The sequence below is a fragment of the Polypterus senegalus genome, chromosome 3, assembly GCF_016835505.1.
Source record: "Polypterus senegalus isolate Bchr_013 chromosome 3, ASM1683550v1, whole genome shotgun sequence".
In the NCBI taxonomy this organism is placed as follows: domain Eukaryota; kingdom Metazoa; phylum Chordata; class Cladistia; order Polypteriformes; family Polypteridae; genus Polypterus; species Polypterus senegalus.
Window position 1 is genome coordinate 24,066,438 of NC_053156.1, and position 21,735 is coordinate 24,088,172.

Here is a 21,735-nt window from a genome sequence, read left to right on the forward strand (position 1 = left end):
TAGTGTTCTCTTATTTTAATTCTTATTTTGTCTTTTTTTCTCTTTCTTCATCATGTAAAGCACTTTGAGCAACATTATTTGTATGAAAATGTGCTATAGAAATAAATGTTGTTGTTGCTGTTGACCCTCGACTTTAACAAGGGCCCCAGTCCCTGAACTAGCCACACAGCATATTGGAACCTCCACCAAATTTGACAGGAGGTAGCAGGTGTTTTCCTTGGAATGCGGTGTTCTTCTTCTGCCATGCAAGCGCTTTTTGTTATGACCAAATAACTCAATTTTTGTCTCATCGGTCCAAAGCACTTTGTTCCATAATGAATCTGACTTGTCTAAATGAGCATTTGCTTACAACAAGTGACTCTGTTTGTAACAAGTGACTCTGTTTGTGGCGTTAGTGCAGAAAGGGCTTCTTTCTCATCACCCTGCCATACAGATGTTCTTTGTGCAAATTGCGCTGAATTGTAGAACGATGTACAGATACACCATCTGCAGCGAGATGTTCTTGTAGGTCTTTGGAGGTGATCTGTGGGTTGTCTGTAATCATTCTCACAATCCCGCGTATATGCTGCTCCTGTATTTTTCACAAATTTTGTGGCCTTCCATTTCCTGATTCCATTCCTTACAGATTAAACTGACAGTTTAAATCTCTGAGGTAGCTTTTTGTAGCCTTCCCCTAAACCATCATACTGAACAATCTTTGTTTTCAGATCTTTCAAGAGTTGCTTTGAGGATCCCATGCTGTCTGTCACTCTTCAGAGGAGAGTCAAAGGGAAGCACAACTTGCCATTGACCACCTTAAATACCTTTTACCACTCATGACTGGACACCCCTGTCTATGAACTTCAGGGCTTAACGTGCTAATCCAACCAATTTGGTGTTGTAAGTAATCAGCATTGAGCAGTGACAGGCATTCATTCAGCACAATTACAAGGGGACCCACATTTGTGCACAGCCAGTGTTTCACATTTGATTTACTTTCATACAACTAAATACTGCTTCACTAAAAATCTTTGTTTGGAAAACACCCCAGTACTCAGATGTTCCTTGGAAATAAAAGACATACCACTGTTCTCTTTTTTACTGAAAGTAGAGTCAATTATTATGCAGGCTGAGAGGGGTTCTTAAACTTTTTCATATGACTGTACATATAAAAATGAAATTGTGAACTATTTCCGGCATCTGACACTTCTGACTAATGTCAACCCCATAATGTCCCTAACTGAAAGAATTTAAGTTATCAACCCATTCATCCATTTCCTTATCCTGCTTACCCAGGGCGGGGTTACTGAGCACGGGGAGCCTATCTCAGCAATCATTGGGCGCAAGGCTGGAACAACAAATGGTCAGAGCGCCAGTGGACAGTCCAAATGGAGCTAAAGCCAAAAGATGACAAATTCTAGAAGTTGTATAAAAAAAATAACAATACTATCATCTAAAAAGTGTATTAAAACCCAAGTCCACGCCACCATACGGAAAACAGCTTAAATTTCTAGAACTTTATCGGATGAACCACCCAAAGCAAAGAAAATGTAGCTCTTTTCATGAAAAAGAGTCGCCCCCTCTGTCAGGTGTCACGTTTAAGAAATACGGAAAGAAAAAGCGCACTTTCAGGTCAGACTAAAAATACACCACCTTCTAGCCACGCCCCCTACAACCCGAACCAACCCACCAAATTTAAAACTACAAACACAAGGCTTCTGTCCGAAGTCCGAGCAATGCAGGCGAACCGCAATGAAAAATTGACGTTTGGTTAGGAGCCGCGGCGGGGCTGCCAAGCTCCAGCTTCATTAAACCAGTGATGCCAACCAGCGTAGACGATGGCAGACTCACCGGCCGTTTGCTTTTCAATCAATAAATGAATCATCGCAGGCTGGCTTGGGGGGAGGATTGTTGGGAGCTGCAGATCTCTGCCTCTTTTGTGCTTAAGGATTTGACTTGTTATTACTCACTGGCATATCGCTGGTTTATGATTTATTCATTTCTTTTGTTTTCAGCATTTAGAGGTGGAGCAGACTGCAGTTAATGAACTGCTCCACTTGCACTGCCAAGCTTCATTTTTATTTAGAAGCTATGGTGACGCTAAACCCGCGGCTGGCCAATAAAAAGCCTAAAATTGAACTAAACTCAATTAAAAATTGAATAACAGACGGAGAGACGTGCAAAAAAGAAAGAGAACAGAAACACGTCTTGATGGGGCAGTTCATGCATACGAGACAAGCAAGCGACAAAGACTGGGACAAGGGGCAGAGAAGACAGAGCAGAGTGTAGAGATCGGAGCGTCTCTGCACCGTAAACATTATTAATAATATTATCACCATCATTATGTTCACAGTATAGCGCCTCCATACTTTAAACGGATGACATTTAAAAGTGCAATGTATTAATATGCAGTGAGTTATCTATCTATCTATCTATCTATCTATCTATCTATCTATCTATCTATCTATCTATCTATCTATCTATCTATCTTTCTTTCTTTCTTTCTCCTTTTGTATTATTAATATGTAGCCCTTGTCAGAATACCTCAAATCTCACATCTATCTGTAATAAATTTGAAATATGTGAATCAAGAGAGAAACAATTGATACTTTAAGGTCCAAACTTTGCATTAATCCTCTAGTGAGAAGTCAAGCAAAATGACACCTTTTATTGGCTATAACTAAAAAGATTACAATAAACGGTGTCATTTTTTGTGACTTCTCACTAAATTCCTAATGGCTAACACGGTGCAACACCCTAGTACTGATTATCCTCTACAAAATCTAATTATTTAACATTGTATTAATCCTGGTGTTCTTAAAATGATGTAGTTTGAGATACTATATTGAAGGAGTGGGTTTTGGTTGTGAACAGTGAATGTTATGATTGTTTCTGACTTATTTTCTACTTTTGTGAGATATGCATATGGAGAAGGTGTATAAGTATGAGAAAGTCTATAGTAATAATATGTTGTTAATTATAATTAAACTGAAAACATTGTTGGCATAACACATGTGTCTTCTTTATTATGTTTTTGGTATTTGTATGTTTCATGGTCCTATGTAAAAGAAAATCGTATGAGTCATTCACTGTAACATATGGAGAGGCCATAGCTATTAGCAAAACAAGCTTGATGGACTGAATGGCCTTCTCTGGACTGTGAAAATGTATTTGGTCTTACAGCATGTCAAAAAAAATGTTTATTGCATTTACATCTACTGTATATTCTGAATTTTATTTTGTATATCCTAAATTTAAGCAATTATAAATACTGGGAATTATAAAATAAAAGTGATAATAACTGTTTTGTACAGATATTTATAAATAACTGTTCTTTAGGTTTTAATGAGTTTATTGTTGATGTTTTTTTATTTCTATTTCGTTACTGTAAAGCACCTTGAACTTCGCTCATATAAAAAATGTGTCCTGTCTAATGTACACAGAGGTAACATTTTCTTCCCCATATTCATCTTCCTTAGAAATGCAGCAGATGTGAGCGCCATTAGGGTGTCCATCAAGGGTCTTAGATGCTGTTACCCTGAGGGACTGGGTATGGATTAGTTTTAGTTTTACTGTAGACAGTACAAGTACATGGAACAGCAGTTCTCTGAATGTCAGATTTATCAGGTTTGTTAGGTTGACAACTTCTTCTTTCATAAATGTGTGTGAGTGTGTGTGTGAACCTATCCAGTCCCCAGTGTATAACTGGGCAACCTATCTATCTATCTATCTATCTATCTATCTATCTATCTATCTATCTATCTATCTATCTATCTATCTATCTATCTATCTTATATAGTTCCTTTCACATCTATCTATCTATCTATCTATCTATCTATCTATCTATCTATCTATCTATCTATCTATCTATCTATCTATTGCCTTTTACATCTGTCTATCAGAAATATAGTGTCCTTCGTGTTATACCTATTTGGCCACACATAACACAGAGCGGAAAACGTTGTTTTCAGAAAATAAAGGTTCTTTCTTTCTTTCTTTCTTTCTTTTCTAATTTGAAGGTAGTTCCAGTAATCTTCATTTTCTTTATTCCTAAGATTTCGGCTCTCTATCTCAATGGAATATGTCTTCTGTGCGTTTGCTCCTATATCCCGTGTTTTCCTTTTTCTTAACATGTTATTTAAAGCTCCGGTGCCGATCACAACCCATAAAATGTCCAAATGCCTCGAGAAGGCGCAGCTGCTGCGCTGTGGGACAGGGGCGTGGAGCCGATTCGAGGGTGCAGCCTTCCCAGCCCATGAACTTCATGCCATCCCTGGGAGTGAGAAGGAGAAGGAATGAGGGCTCTGTCTTGGCTTCACCATCACGACCGATAAGGAAAACCATCTGGAGATGCATCCGCGGTGACAAGTTGGTCTTGTTAAAGCCGGCTTGTCCAGTACGCTGACTGAAGTTGCCGAGCGCACATTAACCCACCCCACTCCAATATATCCAACATTCCTCGTTCACCGTCAATTTAACGGCCTGTAGTTCTTCGTCTCTTGATTCGGCTCGTCTCCATGAGGGTTAATTTTTGTTTTGCTGCCTTTGCAGTATTAGTCTTGGCTGCAGTCAGCCAATGGTGAGAAGGTAGAGTGTGTGAGTGTGTGTGTGTGTGTGTGTGTGTGGGGAGGGTAAGGTGGTGCTGGTGGGGGTGATGATGGGGATTACTGGAACGGGAGCCGAGACAAGTGAGAGAGTGAGAGAACAAGAGGCATCGACAGAGAAGAGTGAAGGTGCAAAAGACCAACACCGCGATAAGAAAGGAACCTGCAGCAGTCGCGGAGAACAAAGGAGAGGCAGAGAGACAGAACGAGCGAGCGAGCGAGAGAGAAAGAAAGAGAGAGAGAGAGAGAGAGAGAGCCTTCCCCACTCCCACCTCCCTCTCTCTTCCTTCAAGAGCAGGCGTGACACACGGACGAGCCGCAGGCATGGAGACGGGCAGCCCACGGAAGATCCAGTTCACTGTCCCCCTACTCGACTCTCACCTGGACCCTGAGGCAGCTGAGCAGGTGAGTAGAGACGCGATTATCCGTACTGGGGTGTGTGTGGGTTGGGGTTGGGTCTGTAGCGGGAGCTGGTGTGTATTAGTGTGAAGTTGTTTCAGGAGGGTTGGGTGTCTTCTTCGATCTGCCGACTTGACCTTTGGGCCAAAACCCTGGCATTAGTGGATGGATGAGTGAAAAAGCATTCTTAGAATGGGGGTGGAGGTGTGAAGATGCCCGCTTTGTGCGAAGCCACATGTGTGCAGGTGTGCGCGTGTGGAGCGCCGGTGAGTCACACCGACGTCGACCACTTTGGATTGTCAGCCGCGACACCACTTTGGTGTTAAACCTGCGCAGGGCTTCGGTCGCTGCTTTGTGGCACCCAATCATCGGCAGGACTTGACATTCCTGGAATTTTGGGCAATTCGAGTGAGGAACCGCGCAACGCGGTCATTCGTGTTTGCCAGGTTGAGTTTGGTTTTATTTGTAGTCGTTAAGACTTTGGACCTAAGGACTTCAAATCTTGCGAATGTCGCTACTGACACCACTGTGTGACCCTGAGCAAGTCACTTCTCCTGCCTGTGCCAATTGGAAAAAAAAAAGTAATGTAACGAGTCGTATCTCAAATGCTGTTATGCATGGTAAATAACAATAATAATTATAATATTGTAATAATAATAATAATTAAGTATGGTGATTTAATCCTGAACAGAGTGACAGGAGGAACATCTGGATCTGGCTTTTTTATTTGTGTTTGAATTGTTCGAATAACTTTCTCAAAACTGCTTAATCCAGTTCTGGGTTAGTAGATTCAGCACACCTCCCAGCACCATCAGGTGTGTGGCAGGAACCCGTCCTGGCAGGACTGCTGGCCCATTAAACACATTATAGGGTCCACTGGTGCACAGAGATAGACCAAAACTCAAATTGGGGCAGTTTGAAATCACTAACTAGCCAGCACTCTTAAAAATAAAGGTGACAAAGAGGTCCTTCAGAGGAGTGCCGCAGATCCTAAAAGTTCCATCCACATAAAGTTTCCAGATCGAGCCTTTATTTAATTAGATGACAGATTTGTGAAATCCCAATGGCTTCCTGATTTTAAAAGGTCTCTCACTGCATAGAATAAGTTGTATCCTGCTTAGTTGCCTTCTGCATTAAAGATGTGTTTTGTCCACATATCAGGAACCTTATCAGAAACAAAAGAACTACCAACTTCATATGAGAACAAGCCTTTGCAGGATGAAAAGGTTCTTTGTCAAGCAATAAACCACACAATCTCTAACATACCAATACAAGGCCGCTATTTTAGGAATGTAACTAGCATTTCTTACTGACACGGAATGACAATTAATGTATCCAGATAACATGCATGGTGTTAACCCATCATGGGGCACACTCAGGCACACACCTACACTCAGTGACTTGGAGTCACCAGCTAATATAATCAGACATGACACCAGATAACATCCATCCGTCCATATTCTATACCCTCTTTATCCTGAGGGAGCCAATCCCAGCAAGCATTGGGAGAAAGGCAGGAACAATACCTGGACAGGGCACTCGTCCATCACAGGGCAAACACACATACACATCGCCAATCCACCTAACCTCCATGTCCTTGTGTGAAAACTGAAGCACTCAGAGGAAACTACACGTGAACACAGGGAGAACATACAAACTCCACACAGGTAGGACCAGGGATTTGAACCCTGGTCTCCTTACTGTAAGACTGTGCCAGCCATCAAATGATATAACATTCTCAAATCCAGTTATTCCGAATTCAGGTATTTGACAGGAAGTGTCACCAGAACGTGTCTAAGAAGTGTCACATGCAAGGAAGGCACCCACCCTGGACGGTCCATCAGTCCATTGTGTTGCACACTAATATATATGACTAGACTTGGAGTCATCATTTAAACACACATCCCATAAACAAAAAAATCTGTCACAGAATGGAATATTGTCGAACCTGGAATATCAGCAGCAAGGTACAGTCATAAACTGGGCACCAGTCCATCAAAGGTCTCATGAATGCAGACAGTGACACTTGGCCATCTTAGTGACCCCAATTAACCTAGTATAATATTACATAATGTAACTTAACATATACAATAATACAACATTGTCATACATGGAGTGACAGCAGCACTGGGCACAATTCAGGACATACTTGTGAACAGGGCACCAGTCCATCATAGGCCACATGAAAGCACACACCTACACTTGGCCGATATGGAATCCCCAATTACATTAAAATAACATTACATAATATAACTTAATATATAACTTAACATAAGATTGTCATAACCGTTATATCAGCAGCACTGGGCACAAGGCAAGACACAGTGGTAAGCTGGGCACGGATCCATCATAGGCCATACTTATACAACGCACTTTTAGCATGGGAAAGGTGCTAAATAAATCAAATATATTGTTATTATTATAATTATTTCTCTTAGAGTCCCCAATTCAATTAGTATAACATTACATAACATAAATAACATCCACCTTAATAAAAAGATAAGTGTTTGTGTGTCTGTGTGTCAGTCTGCTTGCTATGTCTCTGTATTTCCAAAAGATGGGGCATCACCAAAATGTTTAGTAATAAAATGCATTGCATTTGTCATTCCAACAGATGGCACATCACAAGCATTAACACTGCTTTTATAAATCCCATACCAACTGGCACTTAACAGAGACATATGAATTGCATTTGTTATTCCAACAGATGGCACATCACATGCATTAACACTGCTTTTATAAATCCCATACCAACTGGCATTTAACAGAGACATATGAATTGCATTTGTTATTCCAACAGATGGCACATCACAAGTGTTAACACTACTTTTATAAATCTCATGCCAACTGGCACTTAACAGAGACTTATGCATTGTATTTGTCATTCCAACAGATGACACATCACATGCATTAACACTGCTTTATAATTCCCATACCAAATGGCACTTAACAGAGACATATGCATTGCATGGTGCATTGGTCTATGTTGATGTTGATTAATTAGATATCAACCCTACTTAGATGGGTAGCACAGCTAGCATCTCATAACATAGTGCTTTCAAGCCTGGAATGCCAGTGGCATTGGGTACAGGGCAGGACACAGTGGTGAACTGGTCACCAGTCCATCACAGGCCACATGAATGCACACACTAATATTTGGTCAACTTAAAGTTCCCAATTAAATGAATCTATATATATATAATTCACTAAGGACATGCAAGACACTGAGCGCAAGCAAGACAGAGCCCCGCCCGGCAACTCTAACCCTCCTACCGCGTCATGGGATACACACGACAGAGCCCCGCACTCCAACTGTAACCGTCCTCCAGAGTCCAGCGTCACTCTCGAGGCACACAGCAACTCACCAAACACAGCCTCAGTCTCTTTCATCTGTGCAAATGTCCACATGCACCTCTGAGCCACGTTGACTTTACACCGCAGTGAACCACAATCGCCAACTCACAGAGCCCTGCCCACCAACTCTAAGACCATGGGATCCGCACGCATTTAGTGTATAAATGGATATAAATAATTGCATGTAAACGATTCGCCAAAATATGTTGTATGTAAACGATACTGTTTAAAACGTTATTTTTTTTCATCAGAAAACTCGGTTTCCATGTCTACCTGTATTAGTTTAAATGACACTTTTACCACTCGCAATAGGGCCGACGCGCTGACTTATCGTGTCAACTGGGCAACACAGTGAATGCGGCGTCTATCTATATTTGTCTATGTTTTCCGTAGCCTGTTACAGGAAGGTACTCTCTCGACCATTGGCATTGGTTTCGCTCCTTGCTATATTCGTTATACTGCGATGGTGGTTTCCTAAGCCTTTGTTATACTGAATTCCTTTCTCACCGTTTTCCGTTCCTATTCTTACACTGCCGTATGCTACGGCGGGCTTCAGCTAGTTTAATATAAAATAACATCCTTACAAATAAAATTGTAATACCTTCTGTCTGTCTTTTGATATTTTTTTTGCTTCATTTGACGTTCCTAATCTATTTTGCCCACTTACGACCTCATGTCATCTCTGACATTGTGTTTTGTCTGTTTGTTTGTTCCCTGGTCACACAGCTGCATCAGTTTTCACGAGATTTTGAATGTGGGTTGCTGTTGGTCCAACTTCACATCCATTCAGACTATGTGGTGTTTCAAAATATGTTCTTGGGGAGGGAGGTTGTAATGGAGTTTTTGGCTTAAAAATGTATGACTCCCAAGCAGTGGAGCCAAAGTTCACGAGATTTTCCATTCATATTACTTTTAATACAACTTCAAATCTCAACTTTCAGGCCTTTTAAAGGTCCATTAAGAAATGGGATGTAATGGGGGTGGTCCAAACCAAACCCCCATTGTCAAACGGGTGAAATGGTTCAGCCGATGGTACTGAAGTTCAAATTTATCCCTGTTTAAATGAGGACTTGTGGGGTGATGGGGGGCAACACAAAAATTGCAGATCACTTAAAAACAGTTACATCTACTTTCATGAACTTTTTGCATTTACATTGCCGCTCATGCAGTTTATGGAGTTTCATGAATTACACTGGGTAGCCATAAAGGGGGAGTGGGCGGTGGGCACAAACTGCACTCTTTGCTCCAAAACAGCTAAGTGGATGTTCAGGAAATCTCACATTTATATTACAGTTAACCTTCACTTAACATGGAGTTTCATCATGAATAGGGGGTCCAACTGAGAGAACGAAACCAAACGGGGAGTTTTGCCCAGTTTACATGGCATATCGGTGATTCATTTATTCGACAAGGCATCCAGTTTACTAATGAGGGATTAAAGAGTCTGTTCATGAAAGCGCAGTGTAAGCGCCAATCCTAAAATGGTCACACTAATGTTAAGGGTAATGTATGTATAAAGTGGACTGGCCGGTCATGTAGTTATGTAGATGGTGGTCTCTTGCCCCTATAAGAATACATGTCACAGAAGTTTCTTGTCTCTTTCTGTACTAATAGAATGTTAATTATTCATCTAGGGCCGCAGCCTCACTGCTACAAGCGCGGACTGTTAGGTCTGCCCGCTAACACAACAATGGCATACAGCGCTGTGACCGCGTATACAGAAAAACGTGACGAGATATCGAAGCCTTAAACTGAAACGTCTGATGCAGGCAGTGATCTGTCCTTCTCTTCATTTTTGTGTGAAATATTTAAACTGAAGATTCTCGGACTGTGGAATGATTTGCTTATTTACGGCCCACTCATTGCCTAAATCTTTCCATGTACCGAGTTGAAGCTGCAGAGCTTCTGGAAACAATGGAGAAATGAGGGTACATGCAGTAATCCCAGGGGTACAAAGAAATTCATGGTGCCCACCCAGCAAGAGAGAGAGAGAGAGAGAGAGGTTAGGAGCAGATGCTGATACAGCGCATTGCTGCACCCACCACACAACAAACCAACTCAGGATCCCAGATTAGGACTCGAGTGCAGCCATGCAACGGGTGACACCTCAGCACCACACCAGTTCAGATGGAGTGGAACAGTGTGAGATTTTTTTTTTATGGTGGCTAGAGTGCCAATTCTGCCACCAACCCCCAAGTTATTCCCTGCAGGTTGGAGGGCCTCCATGCAGGGATGGATGCAGATTAACGTCATACCCAGGACGGAGCAATTACCCAGCAAGGAGTTACGGCAATTACGGAATTCAGTCACACACGAAAAGAATGAAATGGCAACTCCTGAGAGCAGAGAAAGTGACTGAGAGAGAGAGCTAGTGGGGCAGCCAGTAATGACTAAATTGTCAGCATTTCAAAAAAAATATATCATAAAAATATACCCAGGCAGTGCCAGCTGCTTCAGCTACAATCTCATAGTAGTCAAACCCACTTAATTCAATAGAGGGTCCCAGGCAGCCGTAGACTACAGTATATTGGCAGCATTGGGTACAAGTCAGGAAGCAACCCTGGCCAATGCATCAGTCTGTCACAAGGCCCCCCTACACACACACACACACACACACACACAGAGTTTGGAATTGCTAATCAACTGAACCAAACATCTTTGAGGAGCTGAGAGAAGAACAAAGTACACAGAGAAATGCAATGCCAACACAAGGAGAAGGTGCCAGTTTTACACAGACAGCCAATGGGCATGTGATTTTGAACTAAGGATGGCAGATCCAGGAGGTAGCTGTGCCAGCCACTGCCCCAGTATGAATTTAGGGTGTCCAAATGAACGATCCTAGTTAATCAGGGTTTGATATGGCACCTTTCACACCAAGCCCAATTACAGAGAGCTTCACATAGAAAAGAGCAGACAGACAGACACACAGAAGGTGATAAGAAGCAGAGTGCCAGTCTCGACGTACATTAAGACCCAAAAGGACATATATATATAAAAAAAAAATGAGGTGTTGCTGCTGGACAAAGGAAAAGCTTCTGGCTAATCTGGCAAGTGTTAGGTCCATCTTCTCATAGATTGAACTGGTGAGTTTATTGGGCTGAATGGTCACGTCAAAACTGTCATAATGTGCTTTTGCTCATTTGTGTGGAATTAAGATGGATGTGTGAACCATTAGACACAGTAATACGTTCAAAAGAGAGGAAAGGCATAAGAACCTGAGACCATCTGTCTATTTATTTGGCGAGCCATGGATTTCTGTGACTGCTTACTCCATTGTAGTGCTACATGGAGTCTGTCTTGGCAATAATGAGCATTAGCCAGCAACTTGCTCATCTCACTTATTTCCTTTATCCATCCATCCATCCATCCATTCCCCCATTCTGTTTTCTGTGCCCATTTATCCCATTACTTGGTTGCAAGGTGCCAGTCTATATACCACTGGTAGTAAAAAAAAGGAGCAAATTCAGAAAACATTCAGGATGCCAGTCAATTTCTAGAAGATCCCAACCATATATTGACCATAAGCACTTACTCCTGTGTACGTATGCTGGGTGTTCCCTTACAATATCAAGTGCAGGACGGCGGCCACCCCTGGCAGGAATGCCAGCCCATAAATATCTTCTCTTCACCCATCCACCCACTCATCCTTTTGTCAACCCGTTTATCTCATCACAAGGCTGTAGAGAACCCAAATTTGCCATTGTTTCATTGGGAGCAGAACAGGGCCCATTCTGGGAAGGAATGCCAGTCTATCATGGTTACCCCCCTTTGCACATCTGTCCATACCTACATTTTATGAAAAATTCAGGCACCTACCATTTGCTCAGTTAAGAGACCTAAGGACCACAACAACCATCTTGACACTTTTTGAATTTCAGGATCACAAGAAGTCAAAGTGTGTCCTGCTAGTATTGGGTACAAGGCAGGAACAAATCCTGGATGGTATACCAGCCCATCATAGTTATTCTTCTCTCCCACCCATCCTTTACCATATCCTGCTTATTCCATTACAGGGTCATAGTGAGTCTAGCAAACAGGAGCCAAGCCAAAATGAGACGCCAGTCTAACCCCATTATTCACTGAATCCATTCCATAGTCCATGATGTGAAGCTGTGTAGTTCATTTCAGGGTCAGGAGGAGATGTAATATATCTGGACTGGTAGTATCAGATACAAGGTAGGAACAAACCCTGAACAGAAGGCCAGGAATGAACTTCTGGTTATAAGAACATCTGCTGTATATAGAATGGCTTCAGGCAGTCATCAGACCCTGTTCATATTTTGTCAGTGACCTGGGATGAAGACAGGACTCCTTCGGTGCTGTGTCTCTTGGGAGAATTCTTGGGTGATGCTGGTCTGACTTGGTGTCGAATGAGCAGTTGCTCATGGAGTCCTGCATTGTGAGGGATCATCAGTTATGGCACTATGACCATATGGTGCAATTCCCCAAGGGTAATCCGGCTCACTGTTGAGATCCGAGTGGCTGGACCAGGCCAAGGGGAAGCCTACATACTGTAACGGTCATTTCTTAGAGGGTGGGACTGGACCGTGTGTCAGCCTTGGGGGTTGCCAACCAGGATCCCAAGCTGTTTCATCGTGTGGTTGGTGTGGCAATGTGCTGTACCAGTGCATGCTCCCCAACCTGACCTGACCTGACCTGCAGCCGTGTGTTAAAATCGTTTAAATTCATTTTTTCCTTCATCCGACAACAATCAATACCCCAAAATAACAACGTGAAAACAGGAGTTTAGGAATTGTTGCATATTTATTAAAAATGAAAACTGAACTCTCTCATTGACACAAGTATTCAGACCCTTTACTCAGTACTTTGGCAACCATTCCAGCCTGGAGTCTTCTTGGGTTTGGTGCAACAAGCTTCACACACCTGGATTTGGGGGTTTACTGCCATTCTTCCCTGCAGATCCTCTCAAGCTTCATCAGGATGGATGGAGACCATCAGCAGGCAACTATGATCAGGTCTCTTCAGAGATGTTCAACTTGGTACAAGTCTGGACTCTAACTGGGCCATTCAAGGACATTACCAGAGTTGTCCCTCAGCCACTCCTGTATTGTCTTTACTTGGTGAACCTTTGGCCCAGTCTGAGGTTCTGAGTGCTGTGCAGCAGGTTTTTATTGAGGATCTCTCCTGTGCCGGATGGCCGGGGTCCTCACCTGGCTGGAACGCCTTGACAGTGGAAGGACTGGGGGATAGAGATTATCCAGGGCATTACCCCTCAAGGAGCTCTACATGACAGCCACCCAGGGTTGCAGTTGTGCCACGGACCCCCGCAGGGCTCCTTGGAAGTGCTTGACAGGAACCAATCCTGGACTGGATACAAGTTCATTGTAGGATACACTTATACACACAATGCATATTCCCATGATGCCAGTGAAATCAACCTAAACATCTTTGGGGATCTGGGGGCAAATCTGAAGTGCTGGGAGTAAAACCCTTGTGGACGCAGGGAGAACATATGGAAACCAAACAGATGGGGACCAGACAAGACACTGCACTTTCAGTTCAGTGGAAATATTTGGGGTGTTGCTCACAGAGAGGCGCTATATAGCATAGTAAGGCTTAACCACCAGCATAGTGTGACCCTGAATGATTCACTTCACCTGCTGAGTTCTCACCATCCATCCATCAATTATCCAACCCGCTATATCCTAATTACAGGGTCACGGGGGTCTGCTGGAGCCAATCCCAGCCAACACAGGGCGCAAGGCAGGAAACAAATCCTGGGCAGGATGCCAGCCCTCCACACTGAGTTCTCACATTTTATTTAAAAAAAAAAACAAAACCAATTTATGGAATTGTAAATCATCTTGGGAAATGTTTAGTATCAAAGGCACTTTATTGAAATCATAAAGCTGTAGATTCAGTCACTGACTTGTAGGGTGACCCAGAGTGGGTCACTTCACCTGCCTGTGCTCACACTGAACACTGATGTGTAGACCACCTTGGAATCAAGTTCACAAATCCAAAAGATGAAGTTCTAAATGGGCTCAGTAAGAATGGGCATGAGCGTGCCCAGTGATTGACTGGCACACCACCCAGGTCTGGTCCCCTCCAAACCCCCCATTACTGACTACCCCGTGCCCCACCAGTCACATAACCTGCCTGTGTGGCATTTGATAGAACAGTTCTATAGCTGTAAAGTGTTTAGTGATGAAAGGCACTATAAAACAAAAAGGAGCGGACATTAAGTAGTGCGTCCCCTAGTGGCTAAGGGGTTTATCACCACTGACTGTGCGTCGCCTCACGTTACTGTGTTCATTTACAGAAAAATGAAAAGCTTTGTGATATGTGCTGGTGATTTGTAGGTCACTGTGGATGGCAGATGTCATTAATGATTTCATTCCTGAATTATTCATTTTTAACATGAATGCCTGGTAGCCCCCCATGTTCCTCACACATCCCAATGACGTGCATGTTAGTTTAATGGGCAACTCCAGTTTTTCTCTACATGAGCAAGATTGTGCCCTGCAGTGGACTGGTGCCCCATCCAAGGTGAGCCCCAGTACTACCTGGGTGGGCACCAGCCCCCCAGCCTTAAACTGGATAAGCTGGTTATAAAGAAAAAGATGAAAGGATGGATAGTCCTTAGTTTCAAATAAGCTGCAAAGCAGGCCATCATGCTGGCAAACCCCTGCTGAGTTCATTTAAAGCTAAGAATTTATTTGAGCAGGAGTGATTGGGGGGGGCTTATGGGACATGGAGGAGGGGGCAGTGGTAAATATTTGTGTGGTGTTTTGAAAGCCCACCTCATTCTGAAAGGATCACCAGGGTGTTTATGCAGGAAGGTCAAGGCGTCCTTCACCGGGGAAAGCTGACATCGCATCATTCGGCCAATGGGATCAGTGGGAGGAGCCGTGCCCACCCACGACAGCGAGGTGGGCTGAGGCGGGACAGGGCAGAGCTGCCACGGTCAGTGAGCTGTGTCTATCTGAGCTTGATTTGATGATTTAGACGTAGAGAACAAAACATTTTGGATTCCTTTGGAATATTCTGTTTAGTAGCAACATTTATTTCTAGGGCACATATTCATAACACAGTGTGCCAAATACCACACACCAGTGAATAAAGAAATAGTGCTTTAGGAATATTAAAAGAAAAATGACAATTACAGAAGTAAATAAAAAGTAAAAATAGACAAATCCCTGACAGAACTGAAGCTCACTTTAATTCAAACTTAATTTAGGCAGTTTTGAGTCTTTAATGGTTATAATGGAAAAAGTCAGAGAATGAATTGACAAATCTATGGGAAGGAAGGAGAGTGAAACACAAACAGCAGCCAGGGTGTATAGTGGAGACAATGAAGACCTGTCAGCCCCACCTGGGCATTGTGCAGTCTTTAATGCCAACACAAGACAGAAAGCTCTAGAAGATTTAGCTCTGCACGTCTCATCACAGCAGGATCTCCTTCATTGCTTCTAGTGGTACAAGTCATAGACGTAGTAATAGTGCTGTGATGTGCAGAGAATACAGTGAGATTGTGTACAATATAGGGGGCATTGCAGACCCCCAAACCTCAGACACAATTACACTGACTACAGTGCCAGGTTCAAAATGACTAAAAATGCCTTCTACATCACACAGTAAGCGAAAAACTCTTTCTTCTTCTTCCTCATTCCACAAGCTTTTTTTTTGTTGTTCTTTATTATTTCACCTTATGCAATTCTTCTATTAGGAATTTGTTAGTTTTTGCATATCCCTTGGGGTCAGAACTCAGGGTCAGCCATTGTGCAGCACCCGTGGAGCAATTGCAGGTTAAGGGCCTCGCTTAAGGGCCCAGCAGAGTAGGATCCCCTTTGTCAGTAATGGGGTTTTGAACTGACAACCTTCCAGATACCGGCGTAGATCCTTAGCCTCAGAGCCACCACTCTGCCCCTTAAGAGCCACCACTCGGCCCCTTTGTCCAACTCCTCTTCCGACTCTGACCCCTGAGTGAACGGAGGTAACCCCTAATATGGGAATACTTCTGGTGCTAAGAAGGAAGCACTCACAGGTCAGGTGGAAGCCCCTGAAAGTAGGGATAGCCCTCCCCAGCAGCTCCTTTTGTTGGCCGCCACAGAGCCCATCAGGGCTGCCCCATGGGACTTCAACTCCCAGCATACTCTGCAGGCACATGAATGAGCATACTGGCCCAGGAATGCTGTCACTCACTGTGTCGGGGAGCACGTACCCTTGGGAGACCATCTGCACCTCTGCACCTCAGTCCACCTCTGCTGTTCATCTACAGTAAATATATATAAATATATAAAATATATATAAAATCCACCGTCTGTCTGTCTGTATGTCTGTCCGCTTTTCCTGAGAGAAATACTTAACGAATTTAGATAGGGTTGTTTTTGCGACCTCTGTCATCACGCTAAGTATCATAGTTCTCTTGCTGTACCGATTTATTTGTGCGAATCCGAGAGAGGCCGCAGTGGGCCAAGAGAGGGGGGTGGGACCTTCCTCACTCATGCGCCACTCACGTAATTTACATTCCCTTACCTAACGAATGAGAGAACTACTTAACGGATTTAGGTCGGGTTTTTCTCTAGAATTTGCTTGAACATTCCGGATGATTTTGCGACTTCTCTCATCGCGCTAAGAATCATAGTTCGCATGCAGGAGTGATATATTCACGCTAATCCGAGACAGAGGCTGCGGGCCGAGGGGAGGGGGAGACGAGAAGTCAGGAGTGTTTTGGAGTGCACCTTACCTGCGCTTGGCTTGAGATACATGTTTGTTTATTGATTTTTAAAGTTTGTCCTGTTTCACTACTATGCGGGCGAAGCTGTGGGGTAGAGCTAAATATATATATATATCCAACCATCATCCAACCCGCTATATCCTAACACAGGGTCATGGGGGTCTGCTGGAGCCGATCCCAGCCAACACGGAAGAAATCCCTAGCAGGGCGCCTGCCCACCACCGGGCAAACACACACACACACACACACACGAAGCACACACTAGGAACAATTTCGAATCGCCAATGCACCTAACCTGCATGTCTTTGGACTGTGGGAGGAAACCCACGCAGACACGGGGAGAACATACAAACTCCACACACGGGGGACCCGGGAAGCAAACCCAGACATATTACTACTGTGTATACTTTATATATACTACATATATATATATATATATTTGTAAATACATACTTTATTTATATATATAGTGGTGGCTAAGGGGAAAAAGGGTCAACAAAAGCTGGAATAGTTTGGGTTTGGGGTGTCAACACGGCCCTCCCCATTTACTATCAAGTCCAAAAGCAAAAACAACACTTGATGACATGAAAACAATAAATAACAACAAGTGCTATGTAGCCAAGTGGACTCTATTTGTTTGGCTGTGCCATTGGGTCCTTAAAACTTGGCTCCTCTCGTTGGGTTGTCTCCACTGCCAATGATGGTCCTTCCAGGCAGTCGTCCCTCTGAAGCTCTGAAAGGGGTCATTTGTCCTCGCTGGGCTGTTTCTTAAGACTGTAGAGGAAGACAATGTCAAGGCTGTTAGCGGCAGTGCCCCCTTTTGGCCTGGGCTGGTATTACATACAGGGTTTATCCAGCAGGGGGTGCTCTTCTTCCCTGGGATGTATTTCTTGATCAATCCCATCCCTTTTGTATCCATGGCAGAAATAATTACATGAGTGAAATTTGGTGCAAAAAGAGATTTATGTATTTGAATTGCTTTAAAAGATCACATTCGTTCCCCATAGTATAATATGGATAATCAGGTATACATACATATTCAGGCCGGAGAGAAGTCACAGGACATCACAGCCAAGTGGGGGATGCTGACAACCAGATAACCCATCCAGTGGGAATGTCGATGGCATGAGAAGGCTTCTGACTTTGCGCTGGATTCTCGTCATTATAACCTCTCACATATTTACATATTCATAAAATTCCTATCAGATATGGGCAACTGCCAGACACAGAATTCTTGTCAGATATGGAGACGGGCTTTTTTTTTCTGAGATGAACCCAAATAACACCTTCGCCTGTTCTGATCATTTATCACAGACTGTGGTTTTTAACCATATTGGTCAAGTATACATCAGCACTTTTAAAATAACCTGCTTGTGTGTACTTCACGTGTTTTCTGCCCAGCTCTCTAGCCTGCGCCTTCCAGTTGTCATTTGTCCATCTCTCTGCCAGTCTCTCTCTCTCTCAGCTGAATTGTATAGCTTTGAAATAAATTTCACAGATTATATTGGCAAAAAATAACCTTCTCGCTATGCATGGGAATTACCTGGATGGTGATCTTCAGACAAGCAGATGTGCATGTTAATGTAAACCATTTCAGAGAGTGGGATGGGGGTCTCCTTTCGAAGTCCGTAGATGTGACTATATATTACAATGGAGTGGTTTGTGGGGGACTCGTTAAATTTAATTTTGGATTTGAGGGCACCATTTCCGCCTCTGCTTCCCCTTATCTGACCCAATGCCTACAGCTACAGCGCCTGAAGCTTCATAGAAATCTTGCTTCTTTGAGCTTTCTTCTTTCCATTTCCTACCACCCTTTACACGCCAAACGTGATCACATCTCTTTTATCCTGTCCAGGACGTCACCTCTTCTTCCATCATCCATCCAACCTATTTGTTAGTGCTGCTTTTGAATGCTCCTGATGCATCCTGCGTTTTGATAAAGCCCCTTCTCAGCGCCGCACATAGCATTTACAATACCATAATATTAATAAATAAATAAATCACACAGGCGCGTGCGAGACAGAGACGCACACACACAGGCGCGCACGAGACAGACACACACACACACACACAGGCCCGTCAGAGACACACAGGCGCGCGCGTGCATTGTTGCAATGTTACCTTTCTTGGTTGTTTATTAAATTGCGGATTTTTCAAATGTTTATTTTTTTTCCCTGTGCTTAAAACTCATTAAAAAAAAGTGTTTTTAGCGAGCAGGTCATAAGGCTATAGCGCGAACTCTTGCAGTGTTAGTTTTCTCTGTTCAAGGTTTTCTTAGTGTTATTCAACGTTTTTACATTTAGTTTACTATTATGCTGTGCATTCTATGGTATAATTAACTATATTTGTGCTTAAAAACTTAAAAAAATATATATTTACATACAGTTCATACGGTCTGGAACAGATTAATTGTATTTACATACAATCTTATGGGGGAAATTACTTCGGGTGAACTGAGGTTCCACTGTATTATTGTCAGACAAAATTATAGGCATTTTATGGAAATACAAACCAGTATTACTGAGAGAGAAAATTAAAGGCACACAATACAGTGACGCATATTACAGCCACATACAAGGTCCCTTGCCATTTAATACAGACTGTATCTACTAATGTTTATGCACTGTTATAACGGGCTTAATGTCTAGTATTTAATAAAAAGCCAAGCTGTGAAAGGGGCGTTTGTCAAGTTTCTGCTCTTGCCATGCTTTAAAGCAGTAGCAAGGCTTGTACTATGAATTGCAAAGTAACTTTAAGTTGAAATAATATGAAGGTATCACATATTAAGGGGCTAGAACTGCACCTTTGAAATTAAAAGTGACTGTTTATAGTCTTGTGCATGTGTGACTGGCCTGTTAGATGCACAGTTGCTTGTATGTTATGCATCCGCTATTTCCCTGAGGTCCCTTACTGAGCAGTTTAAAATACCAGATTTTGACGTGCAATGTGTACAGAACTCTGAAGGAGCCCCCTTTTCCATCATAATATGGAATGTAGTGGGGTAGTCGATTTCAGGAACATGCAATCTGTTCCTCCAAAGTGGGACAATGGTTGACTTTGTGGTGTCTGCTGCTTCTTATCTAAATCAAATACAAACTTACAAATGACTGATACTAGGCACAAGTACTCAAATACTTAAATCGATGGCTCAGTTCGGGTTGTGGTTTCAGTTAACTCTTACTTGAAGGCCGTGGTTTTGGTGCGCTTTAGTAGTTGTGTGTACAGGTCAGATGCACGCAGTACTCTAGTGCCGCACAGTCTGAAGTGCAATTTCTTAGTCTGGTGTGTACAGTTCAATGAAACTCTTACTTGCATGTCTCCTCAGAGCAGTTGACAACACCAGAGACACAGACAAAGTATACATAGCAACATATAGGCATACAGGCAGTTAATAATTGCTAGGATCTGTTCATAAATAAATAAATATGTATATATAAATATATCTATATATATATATGTGTGTGTGTGTGTGTACTGGGGGCTTCGCCCCCTGCTCGCTTTGCTTGCCAAGCCCCCTGCCTGCGCTATGCGCCAGCCACTTGCCGTCTCTGCCACTCGCGTATGTGGATTTCACTTTCACCAAACAACACTGGGAAGAAACACTGCTTTTCCCTGATGGCAACACACATTAGACGATCTACAAGTCTCCAGTTTAAAGTTTAAAGCCAAACAATAACTACATACTTCTGTCATATCACCTATGTCCATATATTCAATCTCTTTTCGCTGTTCCGATACTTCTGTTTGTTTGCGCTAATGCGATCTTTACTATCACTTTTTTGAGACTTTCGAATTTTTGTACTTTCATTATCTCTAACCTGCTCTGCATGTGTATCGCGACAACGTTTTTGAATTCTTTACAACGTTCTACTTTGTCATCTACTCTTTCTCTTTTATTTCTGGCCCTGGGCCTTGTTAAATCTCTTGGCACAAAGTCTGATCTTGTGGGACGTGAAAGTGTCTCTCTGAGAAAGTCTCATCTTGTCCTAGGATTTTTTTTATATTATATATATATATATACTGGCAAAATACCCGTGCTTCGCAGCGGAGAAGTAGTGTGTTAAAGAAGTTATGAAAAAGAAACATTTTAAAAATAACGTAACATGATTGTCAATGTAATTGTTTTGTCACTGTTATGAGTGTTGCTGTCATCAAGGATTTGATTATCATTATTTCTTTCAATCAGGTTCGTATTTGGAGGATGTGTTGTGTTCAAGTTACATTCCGTATTTGTCAACCGCTGTAAAGATAACAGGTGTCATTCATCGAAGTGTTCACCACCCAAATCGGTACTCGTGAATCTAAGATGTTTAACAGGCATTCCCGGTATTAAATTGTGGATTTGCCTGCGAATATTTAGCGGTAGCGTGTGTATGAACTTAATTTAACCTTTCCCAGTCCTGCAAAGTCAGTTCAAGTGAGCCGCGCGGAGTACATGCATCGAAGCTTCTCAGCTGTGCTTGTGCTATCTCATGCGATCTCGTGATGTCCACGGCTTTATTTAATGTTAGCTCAGACCTGGCATACCAGCAATTTAAACTCCGTTACAGCAATTTTAACTCTTTTACAAAGTGATCAAAAGTCTCGTTTAAACCCTGTGTCTTCTCATTAAACTTGTATCTCGCGAAAATCGTATTCGTTTTAGGCATGTCAAACTCCAGCGGCAGCCTGTCTATGAACTTAATTTAAACTTAAGGT

The 21,735-nt window shown here is 42.7% G+C and overlaps 1 protein-coding gene across 1 annotated transcript in view; it reads left to right on the top strand.

Annotated features, from left to right (window-relative positions):
- Positions 1 to 4,683: 4,683 nt before the first annotated feature.
- The window catches only part of LOC120524928 (protein phosphatase 1 regulatory subunit 1A-like), a 163,285-nt gene continuing 146,233 nt past the window's right edge, over positions 4,684 to 21,735 (top strand). Inside the window, exon 1 of the mRNA XM_039746798.1 lies at positions 4,684 to 4,988. Coding sequence (XP_039602732.1) covers positions 4,908 to 4,988 — 81 coding nt within the window. The 5' untranslated portion in view covers positions 4,684 to 4,907. The remainder of the gene's footprint in view (positions 4,989 to 21,735) is intronic.